The sequence below is a fragment of the Pinus tabuliformis genome, chromosome 9 (genome assembly GCF_031772625.1).
Source record: "Pinus tabuliformis cultivar Carrire ecotype Pingquan chromosome 9, CPIR1, whole genome shotgun sequence".
Taxonomy (NCBI): Eukaryota; Viridiplantae; Streptophyta; class Pinopsida; order Pinales; family Pinaceae; genus Pinus; species Pinus tabuliformis.
Genome location: NC_142307.1, coordinates 1,582,192,766 through 1,582,212,016, shown reverse-complemented (window position 1 = coordinate 1,582,212,016; position 19,251 = coordinate 1,582,192,766). Strand labels below are relative to the sequence as shown.

The window sequence follows — 19,251 nt, the reverse complement described above, 5'->3', positions numbered from 1 at the left end:
AGAAAAAAGTAAAAAATTCAGTGGAGACATGTCCATTCGAAATTAATGGAGTCTGGACTTTGGCAAATTTGAATATCTTGCCACTTGGTTCATATGATGACTTGTTTCACATGGTTTGGCTAGAAAACACATACGGTAAGATTTGGTTGTCACAATAAAATCTTTGACTATAGAGATGAGGATGGCAATCCAAAAACAATAAAAGGTACTCCAAAAACCATTTCCATAAGGCTAATTTCACCCTTACAATTGAAGAAGAGTTTCAAAAGGAGATGTCAATTGTAAGCAAGTCATGTGTTGGAATCAGCGAAAAACAAAGGTCCAAAGCTTGAAGACCAACCAATACTTCAAGAATTCAACGATGTATTTCTAAATGAGATACCTGGTCTACAACTCAAAAAGGACATTGACGTTTTAATCAATCTGATATCTCAAGTTGCACTTATATGCAAAGCTCCTTAAAGAATGAGTACTCCTGACCTAATGGAGTTGAAAATGCAGTTGCAAGAATTCCTAGAGAAAGGATACATTAAACCAAGTGTGTCTCCTTAGGAAGCACCAGTTTTGTTTGTGAAGAAAGATGGGACCCTCAAATTGTGCATATAGACTAAAGAGAGTTGAAAAAGGTTACAATGAAGAACAAATACACGTTGCCTTGGATTGATGACTTGTTTGATTAAGTAAGAAGGGTGAAGGTATTCTTTAAAATTAACTTGACATCAGGATATCATCAAGTTATAATCAAATATGAACATAATGATAAGACAGTCTTCAGAACAAGGTAATGTAATTATGAATTTGTGGTAGCACATTTGGACTTACCAATGCACCAACCATATCCATGTGCCTTAAGAACAGTCTCTTTAGTATTAATCTGAATAAATGTGTACTTGTTTTCATTGAGGACATACTTAACTATTCAAAATTTTAAAAAGATCATGAGGACCATCTTTGATGGCTTTGCAAATATTAAGAAAGAATCAATGGTATGCAAAGTTCAGTGAGTGTGATTCTTATCAAAAGCAGATCCATTATTTGGAACACCATCTCAAAAGAAGGAATAGTAGTTGATCTAGAAAAGATTAAGGCCATCATGAGTTGGCCCTCTTCCAAAAATGGGCCTTGCAAGTTATATCGAAGGTTCATTAAGGGATTCTGCAAGTTTGGTCACCCAAAAACTTCACTGTAGAAGAAAGAGGTAAATTTTGTCTAGTCTCAAAAATGTAAGGGGAGCTTTCCCCAAATGAAAAATCATTTTACCAGTGCTCCAGTACTAAAAATAGTAGGCCCAAATAGATAATTTGCAGTGTGCATACACGTGTGTGGAGAAGGACTTGGTGTAGTTCTTTGTAGGATAACCATGTGGTATGCTATGAATCCATTAGGCAAAAAGATCAAGAGAGAAAACTATGTTACCCATGGTTTAGAACTTGCTACTATAACCCATGCATTGGAAATGAGGGACCATTACTTGATGGGCAGGAAATTTTTACTAATCACAATCAGCTAAAGCATTTATATCAACCACACTTGAATGCCAAACAAGCTCAAGCGTTAGTTTTCCTCAATGAAAATGATTCTGACATAACACCCATATAAGGCAAAGAAAACAATGTAGCTAATGAACTCAACTAAAGCATGTAAGTGATACTTATGGTAACCATTAGTACTTGTGAATCTAATCTAATCAAAGTGAAAGAAGCCCTTGTTTATGATAAACACATTATTCAAGAAATACGTTGTTGCGAGAACAACCTAAACGAAAATATGATGGTTATCAAATGGTTGAAGAAGGAAGGATCGTTGATTTACAAGGACTGGCCATACATTTCTAAATTAGTGGAGCTACAAATGCCCATTATGGATGAAATATACAAGAAACCATACTAAGACACCTACCAATAAATGATTGCTACAGCAAGGAAACAACATTATTGGCCCAAAAAGAAAGAGGATATCAAAAGATCCATTGCAAGATGTATTGAATGCCAGCAAGTTAATGATGAACCCCAACATCCAATAAGCATGTTACAACCTTTGCCAATACCTAAGAGGAAATGGGAGGTAATAACAATCGGCTTCATCACAGGATTGCCTAGGGCAATGAAATAACATGATGCTGACATGGTTGTAGTTGGAAAAATGATAGAGGCTACTCACTTTATCCCATAAAACCCAAACACAAAGCAGTGAACATTGCAGAAACTTTTATGAGGAAATTAGTCAAATTGTTTGGGATGCCTACAACGATTATATCAAACAAAAATTCAAAATTCATATCAAGATTTTGGAAAGCACTGTTTGAAGGATTGGATACACAATTAAACTTCAACATTGATTGGCAAACAAAAAGAACAAATCAGATACTAGAAGACATGTTTCTCATGTACGTTATAAACAAACCAAGTGGGAGGACTAATTGCACCTGGTAAAGTTTGCTTATAACAATGTGTATCAAGCATCATTGAAAATAAAGCCATTTGTGGCTCTTTATTGCAGAAGATGCAATAATCTAGTGAGTTGGGATAATGCAGTGAACATAATCATGCTTGAACCAAAAATGCTCAAGGAAATGAAACAAGAGGTTATTAAAATTAAACAAAATCTAAAGACAGCTTAAGACGAACAAAAGAGTTCTGTATACAAGAATAGAATATATAAAGAGTTTAAAGTTGGAGAACATGCCTATCTCAAAACACGAAGGAGTTCTTGAGAGTGGGAACTTGTGCCAAGCTTGCACCTAGGTACTATAGGCCATTAGAGATCCTAAAAAGGATGGGCCCGGTAACCTATAAACTTGCCTCACCTACTATAACATTAAAGCACATAATATTTTCCATGTTTCACTGCTTAATAAATATGTACATGATCCTAACAATGTTATTGATTGGGTTGTGATTCATGTGTAACCAAACTAAGAGTTCCAGCTGTAACACCAATGCATGCTAGCTCAGAAAGTAACATTGCTCCAAAACCAAGTCATCACTTCAGCAAAGGTGGAATGGAAGCAGATGAGACTCCCCAGGAGATGGAGGATGCTATGAGAGAGGCATACCCATTTCTATTCGAGATGGAGGATGCCATGAAAGAGGCATTTCCATTTCTATTTTAGTCTTAAACGTTGTTGGAATAAAAGAACACTAAGGAGGTGGAGCAATGAAGCGAAGGGTATTGGAATCGAAGCCAGGTCTGGTTTCAACACAGCGCTCCAACATTCCACGCTAGGGTTCAGGCTGGGGTGAGGAAGCTTTCCAATAGAACATCGTCAGAACAGTCACGGGGTCCCCTTAACACAGCGCGCAGCAGGTGTCAGCCAACTTTCTCGAAGACTGTCGGCCTACCCTACTAACTCGGCCCGCAAACTCTCGATCAAAACCCCGACCCGTCACTCACCGTTGCAGGCTACGTTGTGGTTACGGGTGCCCAAAACTCAAGACAGCAGATCACCGGAAGCTACCCGCCGCGATTTAATGGTTCGAAGGTGTGAGCGCAACCCGCAACGGTTACTCAGGCCTGTTGGTTCGCGGTTTCTTGACTTCAACCCCAATATATCATTAATTTATCGAGGATGGAAGAGGGTTACGAGGAGGAGCTCATTGACTACACCTCAGATAATTACTAAAGAACCGAGATCTTTGTGGCCTACATCCGAAAACGCAAGAAGGGGTCAAACCGGCTACTACCTCTGCACCAGATGAACAGGTTAACCAAAATACCCATGGGATGGCAAACATGGAAGTTTCATTACAAGGGTTGGGAATAACCCAACCGATAGCGGCGGTAACCGAGGGCTTTATTAGCCTCGTCGAGGGCACCAACTCCCCTTTCCTCACCATTCCGTCTCTGTCTGATCTCTTAGTCTGGAGTGGACAACAGCAGCCCTCCGAGGACCTACAGGAAAGAGAGGGTTTCACGGCCTGGGTCTCTGAAGATCCGAATTTCGGCATCATTGAGTTGAACACAGCACATGGGACAATAAACAACGAACCCAACAGGCCCGAACACCCACAGGATGCCTACACGCACCTCGACCCAAGGAACAAGGTACAACCTTCGAGCTATTTCAAGGGCTTGGTAAACAACGAGCCGAATAGGGAAGAGCCAAGGGACTCGGACCCGGAGAGCAGTCCGGTGAGAGCAGGAAGCAGCCATACTGAACAACAGTTTCTCAAGGCAAAGAAGGCCAAACAGTCCAAGCTCTCTAAGACAAGGGAAAGGGGTTGGAAGCTCGTTTTTGGCGAAGGCATTGGAATGGACAAAGCAGCCCTAACAGAGAGCACTGTCCTAGTGGGGCGAGTGCGCGGAAGGAACTACTCGCCGAGCCGCCTGAAACGATGGATGATGGAGGTCTGGGGGAACGTCCTGGCGCAACTCCCTGCGGTGCTGGCTATGTCAAGAGGATGGTTCGCGCTAATCTTCGCCGAGCCAAAAGATGTGAACTAGATATTAACCTGATACTAGCACATAGAGATGACTCTCGTGCTCCTCAAGTGATGGACAATGCTCTTCAACCCGGAGAAGGAGAGCATTGGAGCAAGGCCAATATGGGTTAGGCTACCAAGTCTCCCACTGCAATTCTGGTCCAAGGATATATTCAGAATCATTGGAGACGACCTTGGCACCTATCTGGACCATGACAGTACATATATGGACACCGGCATCCTTGCGATGGCACGTATTCTAATTTACCTAGACACTAGAGACAGTTTGGTGGAAAGTTATGAATTTCAGTTGGGATCCACAATCCACTGGCAAGAATTGGACTATGAGGGCATACTGTTTAGATGCAGGAGAGGCCATGAAGTTGGTCACTTCTACAAGTCCTGCCCACTAGTCACATGGCTAAGACCATCCCCCCCGAGAAGCTATGTCACGGCCAATACACAGACGAACTTGGGAATTACAAACCTACAATCTAGACAGCCGAAAGGACCTGACAGGCAGCCCCCAACTTCACCAACCCAGCCGGGAATGGCAAACTGGAACCCAGGGCACCAATCACCAGGGCAAGTTCCAGAGAAGGCACGGGCTTCACGGGTATCTCCTCTCCCTCTAACACTTATACTCCGACTAAACACGGGCTTGACAAAAGATTGGTTATGTGATTTCGCCGAAGATTATCTAAACAATGTTATGGATCACAGAAGTCTAAATTCCTTAAATGTATAAATTTTGTTTCTAATTCATTACAAGTAAATTTGAATATAGCTTCCCCCCTCCCCAAGCCGAGCCAAGCCTACTGCCCGGTGATATCCGCTCCCACCCCCATCCTAAACACCCCTTGCACTACCAGCCATCTCATCCTGCCAAGTGAGCCCCCCGGGGATTTGATATCCAGATCCTCCCACCGCTACAACCTACGCTCCATCCCTCCACCCCTCCATGCCTTCGGATTGGAGGAGGACCCAATCCCACCTCTCCCCCCCAAAGCCCCACGGGGAAGGCAATCCCGCATCTCCAAAGCCATTAAAAGAGCCAGCTTGGAGGTGGCCTCCGGTATTCAAACTCCCATAGATCAGGTCCTTAGAGCAAAGGGGAACCCTGCCTCAGTGAACCCATGAAAGGCCTCTCCTTCAACTGTAGGGGTTTAGCCAACCCTGATAAAAAGTTGGCTCTAAAAAGACTATGTCTTGCAGAAAAATTGGACTTCCTAATGTTACAAGAAACTCTTGGCGATGGACCCTTGGTTCTTCAAACACTCAAACCATTCTTACCCAACTGGGAGTTTTTCTTTCTGGATGCGAGAGGTCGCTCAGGAGGACTAGCCCTGGGCTTCAACAAATCCTCAGTCAAGATCACAAATGTCTGGGAAGGGCAAGGTTTCCTGGGAGCAGACATCACTTCAAACTCCCCCCATATCGCTCTGAGAATCTTCAATATATACGGCCCCTGCCATCACAAAGAGGCCTACTGGGGAAGCCTATTACAGTCGGACTTCATGCAGTCAGAGAACATAATTATTGGGGGAGATCTAAATTTCTCCCTGGGGCTGGCAGAATCATGGGGGCACAAGGCTCAATCTGATGTCCTAACAGGATTTTTCGAAAAAAATGTTGGACAACAATGATCTCATAAGCATAGAATCAGCTTGTAAAATGCCCACTTGGAGGAACCGCAAAATAGGGGAGAATGCCCTTGCCCATCGACTAGTTCAGCTCCTTATCAAGTCTTCCCTCCTAAATAGTCTTGGCCGAATCAGGCATTGGGTTGGATCTGGGGGCTATTTAGACCACTCCCTGATTTTTTTGGAAATTAAAGATGCAGCTAGGAAGCCAGGATCCCCTGTCAAATTCAATGATGCCTGGATCAGGGAAGAAGGGTTCCAGGATTTGGTAAAAGGAAATTAGACCCATTATAACAGGGAAGCTAGGCTGCCTCCTGGAACAGTTATCACAAACAACCTAAATTGTCTCAAAAAGAAAACAATTGCCTGGGTAAAGACCAGAAAACAAAAAGAAGAGGAGGAATTGGTCAAGATCGAGGCAAAACTGGCTCAGCTCGAATCTTTGGGGCTGACAAGCTATACTACACTCTGCACAAAGGATCAGCTCATCAATCTAGAAAAGGAAAAAATAAACCTCCTAAAACGAGCTAAAAGGACATGGCTCCTAAAGAGTAGAGCTACTTGGTTAAAAGTTGGCGACGAAAACACAAAGTTCTTTCAACAATTTGCCAAAGGGAGGCGAAGTATCAACACTATCTGGGCTCTAAAGGACCAACATGGAAGAGAAGCCAACACTTTTGCTCAACTAGCGAACCTAGGGGTTCGACACTACTCGAACATCTACAAAAGCCCAAGAGTAGCAAATATAGAAAAAATCCTCCAGGTTGCTGAAGCGGTCCCTCGATTTGTCGAGGAAGAAGAAAGGGAGATGTTGAACTCGCCCATCACCATGGATGAATTGGAGGCTGCCCTTAAAAGTCTGGGCAAAGATAAGAGTCATGGGTCGGATGGTTGGCCCATTGAATTCTACATCACTTTCCTTGAGCTCATCGGCCAGGACCTCCTTCTAGCTGCCGAAGACTGTAGAACCTCAGGAACAATGTCTGAAGCCTTCAACTCCACCTTCATAGCTCTCATACCCAAGGTGGACAAACCACAATCCTTTGATGACTACAGACCTATCTCCCTATGCAACTGCATCTACAAGATCACCTCCAAGATAATTGCACTCCATATCAAACCAATCCTCTCCAGGATGATCTCAAAGGAACAATTTGCCTTTCTCAAGCACCGCCACATCCAGGAGGCTATAGGCACTGCCCAGGAAATGCTCCACTCCATAAAAACCTCTTCAAAAAAAGCGACCATCCTCAAAATCGACTTATCCAAAGCTTTCGACAGAGTCAACTGGACTTATCTTCAGCTCATGCTCACACACATTGGTTTCCCTCACCAATTCATCAAGTGGATGGGGTGTTGTTTCACGTCGGTTTCCTTTAGTGTCCTGATCAATGGAGCAGCTTCCAATTTCTTCCACGCTGAAAGAGGCCTCAAACAGGGCTGCCCTCTCTCCCCAATGCTTTTCCTTCTGGTAATGGAAGGACTCAGCAGACTCATAACATCAGCAAGAAACAATGGCACACTGGGAGGAGTGGAAATCAATGACAGGACCACCATTTCTCACCTTCTCTTTGTTGATGATATTCTAATTTTTCTAAATGGATCTTATAGGGATACCTCTAGCTTCAAGGCAATCTTATCTCTTCTTCGTAAAGCTATAGGAATGGAGCCAAACTTTGTCAAATCAACAATCATATTCAGTTCCTGCCTCCGGAATGAACAAAGATTCGCCTCCCAACACTTCGGCTTTGTGAGACAGGAGCTGGAGGATGGCCTAAAATACTTGGGATTCAGACTCAAGCCAAATGGGTACCGCATTGCAGATTGGGCATGGATGATAGCAAAAATAGAAACCCGCATAAACATCTGGCAACAGAGGTGGCTCTCTAGAGCAAGCAGACTCACTCTCATCAAATCAGTCCTTGAGGCCATTCTAGTCTACTAGATGTCCCTGGCCTGGATCCCAAAAGGCATTCATCGCAGAATCGAACAGATCTGTTGCAAATTCCTTTGGAGGGGCCAAACAGCTAGAAAAACTTTTGCCTGGGTCAAGTGGGAGAGGGTAGCAAAACCAAAGAAATGGGGAGGCTAGGGACTAAAGGAGCCCCAAGAGTTCGCAAAGGCTTTGGGAGCTAAGCTGGCCTAGCAAATAATTTCCTCCAATAGCCTCTGGACAGAAGTGATTTACAACAAATATATTTATCCACAAACAACCACAGATTGGTTACGTAGCCCTATTCACTACCAAGTTGGGGTCTCAAACATCTGGAAGGCCATCACACACTCCATCAACATCATCAAATTAGGCCTGGCTTGGAAGGTGGGGGATGGTACCCAAATCAGAATTGGGGCCGATGCCTAGGAAGGCAGTGGCAACGCCCATATTCTACCACAGGAAATGAGACAGGAACTCAATGATGCTCGATACTCACACTTAGCCCACATTAAAGAGGAGAGGCGGGCCAAGAATCCTTACAAACAATGGCGGACTTTTGAAAATTTGGGCATCAGAGGCAAATGGAGCAGGAAGAGGTTACAGTTCGTGGGGGCTCTGGAAGAGGCGAACATCAAGATTACAGCAAAAGAAGATATGCTAATCTGGGCAAAGGCCCCCAACGGCAACTACACCCCCAAGACTGGGTTCGAGGCCATCATGGAAGCTCGAGCAAATGGCCCTCTGTGCTAGTGGTGGGTTCCATTTGGAAGCTGAAAGCCCCTCACAAAGCGCAACTCCTCCTTTGGTCTATCCTATCAAACAAAACCCCAACAGACAATAACCTGACAAAACGGAATATACACGGGCCTTCAAGATGCAGCCTCTGCCAATTGGCGATTGAGGACATCAACCACCATTTTCTCCACTGCTCTGTCTCAGCGGACATCTGGAAAATAACCACTACACTCACTGTTCCTCTTCGCTGGACCGGCCAAAACGTAAAGGAGGCCTAGCAAAACTGGTGTTCTAAAACAGCCAACCAGAAGCTAAAAAATTTGCCACCCATCATCTGCTGGGGCATCTGGTTCATCAGGAACCATAAAATCTTCAAGGACAAAGACGTATTGGGAGCGGCAATTTGCAACAACATCCTGGCCACATACAATTCTATCCCTGAAGACCAAGCACAACGTCCCCCTCGGACAATATTCCCAGAAGTAATAGATAGAGGCCAGCCTCGGGCATACTTCGACGGCTCGGCCCAACAGGAGGGCTGTGGTGGAGGAGCTATCCTACACCTAAACGAGTCTGTGAGCTTCAAACTAAAAGTGGGACTAGGGAGAGGCACCAACAACTTCGCAGAACTAAACAGTCTCAGACACCTACTCCTCTTTGCCAAGGGAAAACACTGCCACAATATACAAATTTATGGAGACTCTCAGCTCATCATAAATTGGTTAAATGGGACTTATAATTGCACGTGCACACACTCAGAGACTTGGTGGACGAAGCCATCGAATTAAAATCACAGTTTGAGTCTTTTGTCTGCTTTCATATTTACAGGGAAAGGAATGAAGTCGTTGATCTTCTTTCCAAAGAGGCCGTGCAGTTGACTAGAGGACAGTGGATAATCCAGGAGTACAGGGATGGAGACTTTTTCCAGATCTACCACACACCTTTCATCGACGAGGCGGTTCATCCACAAGACTGATCAACATGATCATCCTAGCTTTTGTTACTGTTTTTTTACTACTGCTCTACAGTTTTTTAAACATTGCAAATACAGTCATGGTTATTTTGATCCTTCAAGTTTAATGAAGGAATATGTAAATATATTGCTCTAAACATCAAAATTGAACATCTGAACTGACTCACCACCTCTTACATCCAGATCTCTTATGAGTGTCCTATCCTTTTACATTTTATCTTCTTTAGGATGTTTCATGAACATATCTTCTAGTCTCTTTTTGAGATCTACTGCTGTTTATGTAGATTGAGTTGGTATATCCCTCTCTGGTTAAATTTGGCTCTCAAGAATGGGTGAACTTGTAACATTTATGTTTTTTTTTATAATGGAATAAATATTTTTGTGTAGCAAAAATAAGGGTATATCATGGCATCAGCATATTGGAACAATATCAGTTCTTGACAAGTTGCTTAATTCCAGACACAATGGATCTTGTTGTATGACACCACCTAAGCTGCCCATCTAATGGACTGGTACCAATGTCCCTTTGCAGATCCAGGATTGGAGACTTCATTATTAAAATGCCACATGATAAAACTCCAAACTCTCTTTGAATTGGTGGCTCTCTTATGGTATTACGGTTTAAATAATGATTCTGGTTATCAAACAATCTCTATAACGCAGCAAAAACTAAAAGTTCACGAAAAACATTTTAGCCTAACTGTAAAAATCAATGGTTGGAAAATTGATTAAGCACAATGCATTCTTGTCCACCCTCAATTCTTAAGCAGATACAGATATGCTCAGTGGAGAAAGGAAGCCTTGCTTTGGTCTTCTAGAGATGGAAAAAAGAGAAATATCGGCAAAATCATCCACACATTCCAGCAAAAGCAGTACTTAACTAAGTATAGATATTCCAAAATAGTCCAAGAACGTGTCCAAACAATATTTACAGCATTGACAGCAGTTTCCCATCAGAACTTGGGCATCACCTTTTCATAAAAACCTCGAAACGACCACGAAACTGTTGTGCAAGTCCTGTACAAAGAGAAGCCAAATAAATTACCAGGCTGGAATTACCACTCTAAAAATAAATCAATGTCTGACATGTCAGAAAATGAGAAATCTTGTCATTTGTAAAATTTATAAACAATGGAAAACATCGAAGTTGATACTAAATTGGGCCTGAATTATTTTTGATAACGTGAAGCAAGCTTTCTCTTTTTGCAAATGTAAGTCAGAATCAAAATTTGAAGCAACTAATAAACAATATAATTCTTGAACTGATTATGAATACAAATCAAGAAGAAATTTTGAAGCTCAGAGAAATAACTATAAGCCTAAACAAAGCAATGTTTCAGTAAGAAAGTAATTAATCCATACTTGCACCACCATAGCACCATGGGCTCTGTAATGCAGCCTAACAACCAAGCAGCCTAATTTTAACAAGTAACAAGAGGTTGAACTATTTAGTATTAGCAAAACAACCCTGCTAAGCCTTTCATGCAGAGCATATGCTTCACACAGTTAAAGATATGAACCGTGGTGGGCAAAGATCAGGTGCTAAAGCACAACCATCACTGAAGTACAGTGAATGTCTTAATATAAAGAAGCAGGTTCAGACACAACAAAGACACATTAACCCATTTGTCTCAGACATTGTACACAAAATGGCAAAAATGTGGTTGCATAGAATGGAACCATACAGTAAGCCAAGTAATATATATTATGAATTGCTCAGAAAAAATAGCATTAGTTCCATCCCATTGGCAGCCATCTAGTGCTTTCTTCTCCTTCATTTTCCCGAACACTGCAAGTAAACTCGTGAAAAATCCAACACAAAAACATCTCAATAAATCACGCCAAAAAAGACAACTAGAAATGCCCAGCAACAGCTCTTGCAGAATACAGACAAATGATATTCCACTTTGATTCAAAAGTTTGCAAGGAAGGTAAATGCACCTAATTGCCAAAAACTATCTATCACAAAAACAACCAAGCAAACAGAATAAATTCAATACTGCGATGCTTGAAAGAAGGCAGACATGCAGCTAAAACTGTCAGTGAATACTGTTTATCTAGGTAGATAAAGAGTAAGTAATACGACCAAAATAAAAAATGTGATAGCATTTCTTACTTTGGAGGCTTAAAGGACTCGCCCACTTGCCGCCACAATTTAGAAGATGTCACCTAAAACATAATATTGATCACTCAATGTTAATGCTGTATATTGGTCACTCAACGTTAAAACTGTAGATAGAATCAATGAATAAACATAGAACCTGTTAAATTTTGCTATGGCCGAAAATAACAATACTTTTTTAGAAAAATGACTCCTTAGAAATAAAACTCAGCACAAATTAAACATAAAAAAATCATGAGTGCATGTCAAGCAAGTCAACATGATAATTGAACTACCTGTTCATAGCCTCCAAGCCTTGTAACAGCCCTCCAAAGCCTATAACATGATAATCGAAGTCCAACAATGCAACCATCAGCCTTCTCTTCATATCCAGTGCTCACTAGGCAGTGCATTTTCCTACTAAAGAAAAAGGCTAGCAATATTCTAAGAAATGTCAAAAATAAAATAAATAGGCAAACTCACTTTAAACAGTTCAGGTTCTCTCCGTAAAACTTAGGTGGTTTGAATTCCATATTATTTTCTTTGAAAAAGTTTTCCAGTTCCCTAACAAATGCAGCTTGCTCTTCCTCTGACCCATCAGCATCTTCCATTGACTGCGAAGATAAGAAAAATGGCATTCCGTTTGTACACTCTGGATTCATTCGATAGAATGCTTCAGCACCATCACCTGTGTCCTGGCTCAGTGCCATATCTGAAGGACAGTTTTCCTCAGTTTGTCCTGGACTCAAGTTCTGTTCTTCAGATTGAAATACTCTCAAACTATCCATGCTTTCTGGCTTTAGCGCCCTCAAATTATCCCTGCTTTTTGGTTGACTCAGCCCTGAACCAGGCTGAACTGACACCGAAGCATTTCCTTCTTCCTGCTTAATGGTCCCGGAATCAAGCCCCTCTCCTGGTGTAATTACTTTCAAATCATCCACAGATTGTGCCATTATCGACTCAGAAGCACCCCTTTGTTTAGATTCAACTGTTCTCAAACCATTCCCACTTTCAGACTGCATTACCCTCAAACTGTCCATTGTCCTTATGTTTTCCATCACATCACGAACGCCAGATTTGGGGTGCTGCAATATTTTATCATCGATCTCTTGCCTTGTCTTGTTCTCTTCGTTTCCACTGTTTACCATGCTTTCACTGCCTTGTTCGAAGGGAACATTCAGCGACGTATCAATAAGATGAATTTTTCCATGTCCATGGGATGCCACAACCTCCGTTTGTACTCCGCCCAGATCTTTCCCAATCCATTCATGCTGAATTTGGGGCAGCTCCTGCTCCGCTCCAGATGCAACATGGGTTCCATCTAAAGTACTTTGCAATGTTTGCTGCACATCAACAGCCTTGTCACCTCCATCCATAGCTCACTCAGTTAAAATTTTAATGTGATATGTTTCTAAATTTCTCGTGTTGAATTTTCACATGTCATCGGACAAGTCTTCATCAAATCCCAGCCAACGCAAACAAGAGCACAGTTTAGCAAACTTCTCATGTAAAACAACAGCTAAATAAACCATTAAAGAAGAAAAGGAAAATGGTTCGCTCCATGGACGGTTATGCCCTACTTAGCACTCTACAGCTAGTAACTTCAGTTAATACCCTACGTAGAGAAGAAAGATAGCAAACCCTTGTTGATGGAAAAAAATAAGTCAAAAAAATTACAAAATTTTAGAGCTTTCCCAACAAAAGCAGAGCTAACTTCTGCAAATCCCTTTCCACGCTATGCTGATGAAACTTAACCTTAATCCTAGCTGCAGAAATGCTCAACCCAAAATCCCTTCTCTAAAATGTTTGCCCAAAACCAACAGTAAAGTCCAACCAGACAGCGATGTTCATGTTTCGAAATCCTACCTGAAAACATCTTGACTTACTGAAACTCTACCAACAAACAGCGACTGCCATTATTTCAACGCTGACAACAAAGCCTCTGTAAACCCTAACTGAAAAAAAATCTTCCAAACCCTGCTTGAAACATATAACGCCATGTCCATTATAGGATTAAAGAAAGATTTATAAGACTCGGAATTGGAAACTGGTTTTGGAAAACTTACCCGCAATCCATCCATTGACATGAGGTTTGCACGCCAGTTTCATCACCTGGGGATCGCAAGCCTTCTGCCCATTCTTTAGTTAAATTCACTGTCCTGTGATAACTGGTTTCCCGGGCAGCTCGCTCCCTCTGAAGACAAGTCAGCTTTCTGATGAGAGATCATTGGGATGGTTACATACATGGGAATATTTTAATCACAATAGTTCATACGTGTCATTCACATGGTCTGAAATGAAAAAAACACAGTATTTATGGTATGGTATGATATGAGATAGTTCTGTAATTTTATGGTTGGGCGAGGTTCATGTATGCCACTGCTGGTCTTGTCATGACATTGCGTTATGGAGAATCGATTGTTAATATTTTGTTCATCAAATATGAAGGTAAAGGTTAAAATGTTATTGATAAAAAAAATTAATGAAGATGCAAAGGGAAATGTTCACATGTTCTATGTTCTTTTATCTAATTCCGGTAATCCATTTTATAGATGATGTCAGTGGGTAATATTTTGCGACTATGGAATGGTAATCCATTTTATAGATGATGGCATTGGGTAATATTTTGTGACTATGGAATGGTAGTAATAATTATGGTTGGATTTATCAAAGTTTTGAGATGCATCAAATTATTTTTATTATAAAATAGATTTATAAATTTGATTTTTTTTAAATTTGGTTGGTTTGGAGTTGAGATAAATTTGTTAGTTTAATTATTAATTGTTTTTGTTTTTATTTTTTTTATTTTTTTATTAAAATGTTGGTATAACATGACGTTACAACATTTTTATTGGAGAGAAAAGTTAAATATTAAATTAGTGTGTGGGATTTTTTTGTTTTTGTGGCAACGAATTCATTTTTCATTTTTACATGATGAGATTTGACTCTTAAGGTTTATGGAGATATAGATACTCTAACTTTCTTTGAATTTGAATGCTTGGCCTCTTAAAAGGAAACACATGTTTTTAACTAGTTTGTTATGTTGAGATGGTTTATTCAATTGGTTGGGAAGAAGGTTTTGCAAGTTTTCACCTTATTGTGTATAAATAATAATAATAATTTATTATTAAGGTGATCGTTAAGTTAGACACTAAATTGTTGTACTAGATTTCCTTGTTTGCGTGATAAGAGACCTACATTCCCATAGTGATTTGACTATTAAAGCTTATGGAGGTGTACATACTCTAACCCCCTTTGGAATTGAACTTATGGCATTTTAAGAGGAAACACATGCTCTCAACTATTTCTATTTTTTTTCACAGTGTGGGAAAACCTATCATAACTTAGTTGTCAAACCAACAGTGAGGACAACCATCTCTAGCTACTATCCGTGAACGCAAGATGACTCATCACCGTTATTCAAGGAAAACCACACCACCTGGAATAACCCATTGGTGGTCTGTAAGGGGTCAGGCTTTCACTCCTGCCAGATGCCTTTGGATCTTGGGTCGTTAACTTGTTTCCTTACGTCTGAGGAAGACGAGCTTTTAGCCAAGAAAAAGCAGTTTTAAGGCATACTCCATGCCCAAATTCTCAACTATTTTGTTATGTTGAGATAGTTTGTTCAAACTTGGGTTTAAAATTTGATTTTATATATATATATATATATATATATATATATATATATATATATATATGTATATGTATATATACATGTATATGTATATGTATATTTATATATACATGTATATGTATATGTATATGTATATGTATATGTACATGTATATGTATATGTATATGTATATGTATATGTATATGCATATACATATACATGTACATGTACATGTATATACATATACATGTACATGTACATGTATATGTATATGCATATACATATACATATACATATATATATACATATACGTGTATATATATATATATATATATATTTAAAGGGCACGTTAATAGTGTTCCAAGGTTTTTGACCCTTCGAATATATATTTTACCATATACCATTATCATGCATTGTCTAAAAAACTATAAGTAAAGATAATTACATTATCTAGACTCTGCCCAATCTTATACACTGGAAAAAGGTTCCAGAAATTGGGAGGATATTCAGCAAAATGAAGAAATGGCTCCACTAAAAAGTTGGAAACTCATTTTCTTGATGTTATTTGGCTTACTGTGTCTTTTTCCACAAGGACATGTGTATAATGCAATGAAGTTGAATGACCTTTTCAACCCCTTTGCTGTCAACACATCTCTCAAAACCATAACAATGTAATAATTGCACAAGTTTATATCTAGATAGAGGCTACAAAGGGGAAAGAAAATTTAGGAACCAAAATAACTCAGAAATAATGCATAACATCGGAAGGGAAGTGTCATCTTCAAAATGAGGGGAAGTGCCCATTGGTTTCTTGGGGAGGTATATTTCATGGAGGAAATCTTCATAGGTAGGGATGGAAGTTGACAATCAAAATGTTTGTCATGAGGCATTTTAACCATCAAGTACAATTAATATTTTGATCTCCCTGTTGTTAAACATACCAAAAACTAATGAACACGTTTACATATATAAGACCATCAAAATTATGGGTGAGGGGTGTTTGCAAGTTCCAGCCCTGTTTGCCAACATTTCATAATGGAAAATATTGCACCCAACATTCCACAGTGGAACATAAAACACACACCACACTAAATTAACTCTTCATAGACCAAAGAAATCCACTTTGACAGAATGTTAGAGAGAGAGGGTGGATGCTTAACCCATCAACGCATAACCATTCATCTAAAAGTATGCTCATATTGGTAAATTTTTAAGCCAAATTGTGAAAGCACTTTGGCGTGGAAAGAGTACCATGATTTGGAATATCTATAAAAAAATGTAAATCTTCTACCTTGGTATGGCCTACTTATTTTTAAGAATAAGTGTTGGGAGAAATATTGAATGAACAATAGAGTCTCCATCTAAGAAGAAAATTCAAAAGGAAGGCCACGGTGTCAAGCATAACGCGGGTCAACGACGGCCATTTTCCGTGATATAAAACCATAAATACATGTGCGAAATACATGTTAAATATGGAAAATCCCATAAAGTTTTATTTTTATCTTACGGTAGCCACAAAACACCTATAGAGAATTATGTTTGTGGCGGTGTTGTTAAAACCGCTTACCATGCTTGAATTTTGGGAAAAGAGGAAGCTTTGGCAATAACATAAACTTTAGTACAGCAACTAACATTGAAAATACTAATAACCACTTGGGAATATTCCTGGTGTAATGTGAAACCCTGCTCAATAGCACACTCAAACCATCAAACAATTGTATAATTTCAAATTGCATTTATATATTTTATAATATTTTTATAATAACAATAGTTGCAAAAGATATCAAAGATTTTGAAAATATGGTGATGCGTTATCAAACAAATAATGGAAATTCAAGACAAGATAGTCTATTTGGGGTTTCCTTCTCATCCAAGGGTTTTTAAATTGGGTTTCCTCCTCACCCAAGAGATTTCAATTGATTTTAAGGAGTTAAGATGTAATCGAAGCCAAAATTGTGGCAAGCCAAATCAAAGAGGATGAAGCCCACTGGATCGCAACCGTGTGTATAACAATATAAATTTCCTTAACCCAAAATCTTCCATTCTATGTTACAAAATTGTTCATTACAAATAAGATCACTCATTTATCAACCTAATCACAAATTTTGTTTTGCTACTAAAGTGTATATCAAATTTTGATCCAAGAAAGTGAAAAGTGTGGAAAGAAAGCATTTTCCATTAATGTAAAAGGCTCTTTGGGTGTCCTTCCTAGTTGCAAGAGGGTCAACTATGAGATACCTGATTTGGCTTTCTGACCACTCGCCAAAATCATTGTGTCAATGCGACCTCCACCTCTAGAAACAAGATCTCATAAGAAAGTATTAACTGAAAGGAATCCACATCTTAGGATACAAAAAATGTAGAATCGTGACCTATTTGAAAAACATACTTTGGAAGCTTCACATGAAACTCGGTGCACCAAGAGGTGCATTCTATATCCCAAGTGGGAGATATGTGCAATGTTTGTGTGTAACACTTACGTTGTTGACCTTTTCTATATGGAAGGGAAACAAAAAAATTAGAATACTTTAATGTTCATTTATGGTTATAAAAATAATAAGTTGGACAAATAAAATCACACATATCAAGAGAGGAGAGTGTTTTAAACCAGCTTAGATGTGTCCTAACCACAAATCTATTAAGCGCCAATAGGGATCAAAGACCTCCAGATGAAAATCTTTCCTCAAATATTTGCACTCTAAAAAAAATTTGCACCTCAAGGGATTTGATCCATCTCAACAATTGATAGATCTAAGGTAAAGATGCTCCTAAGTAGGTTAAGGACTCAAGAGTATTTACCTATAGGGAATGTGAGCTTGCTTATTTTGTAATGCACTAATCACATCACTAAGAGTTGATAGGGACATATGTATTCACCTTTCCTTCCTCCATAATCTGACTTATGGCATGTGTCTTTTGCAAATGTTCAATTCCAACAAGATCTACCATCCAAAGCTTGTTGGTATTTTTGTATCTGTCTAAAGCATCCGAGTAACTGATAGCATTCTAGATTAAACTACAAATAACAGAAGAATTATCGAGATGAATGAATGTGAGTAAATACAATCTTTATTACAAGTGTAGATGATAAGAGGAATTATCTCCACCCTTTACTTTGTGGGGGGACTTATCTTCTTTGCTCCACCCCTTTGCTAGTTATTTTTTAGGGTTACTAATTTAGATTTAGATTTAGGATAATTTTCGTTTTACTCTTGTTTTTGCTATTAGATGTATTATGCACTCCCTTTGTAGCTACTAGTGCATGTAGTAGTCTCCACTCCCATTGAGCCATTTTTGGTCATTCATGAAAAATAATAGAACTTCAAATGCAATTTCTATTTATACTCACTGTACCAATCCATTATTATCAGTCAAAAGAGGTACCCACCAATGTGACCTACTAGATTACTCATTGGCATTGGTTTAAGTTATAAATCGAGCTCTACTATCGTTGCTATACAATTTTCTTGCTTGGCTAACATTGGGCATGATCACTTCCCTTAGGTTCTTAACCTCAATAGTACCCTTTGCATCCATTTGGATAGAAAGACTAAATAACAAGAAGAAAAAAACTTCTAATTGCATTGCAACTCCATACACATTTGACTTTTGAGGAAGGATACCATGTTGTGAGTATAAAATATCATTTTGGAAAAATGGTCTACTAACTTTGTTGATTGAGAGGTAAGTAAATCCCTCAAGTGTCCCATGTATACTTCTAGCATGCTAAATTAGATTGTGAAGCTAATAGTCTTGTCTAGAAAGGCCCGATGAAATAGTTTTTGAATCATATGGGGAACAATCCCAGGATAATCTGGTGCACCTTCAT

At 39.6% G+C, this 19,251-nt stretch overlaps 1 protein-coding gene across 2 annotated transcripts in view; it reads right to left on the bottom strand.

The window, feature by feature from the left end:
• LOC149154744 (AT-rich interactive domain-containing protein 6-like) overlaps positions 1-14,024 on the bottom strand; it is a 116,228-nt gene extending 102,204 nt beyond the window's left edge. The window contains exons 1-6 of one of the 2 annotated variants that reach the window (XM_089440844.1): positions 13,876-14,024; positions 13,676-13,786; positions 12,293-13,262; positions 12,106-12,145; positions 11,825-11,877; positions 10,680-10,725 (exon numbers count right to left, since the gene is read on the bottom strand). In XM_089440844.1, the coding sequence (XP_089296970.1) occupies positions 10,680-10,725; positions 11,825-11,877; positions 12,106-12,145; positions 12,293-13,185 (1,032 nt within the window). In that variant the 5' untranslated portion in view covers positions 13,186-13,262; positions 13,676-13,786; positions 13,876-14,024. The remainder of the gene's footprint in view (positions 1-10,679; positions 10,726-11,824; positions 11,878-12,105; positions 12,146-12,292; positions 13,263-13,675; positions 13,787-13,875) is intronic. The other variant, XM_089440845.1, reaches the window with a different exon arrangement.
• Between the last annotated feature and the right edge of the window lie 5,227 nt (positions 14,025-19,251).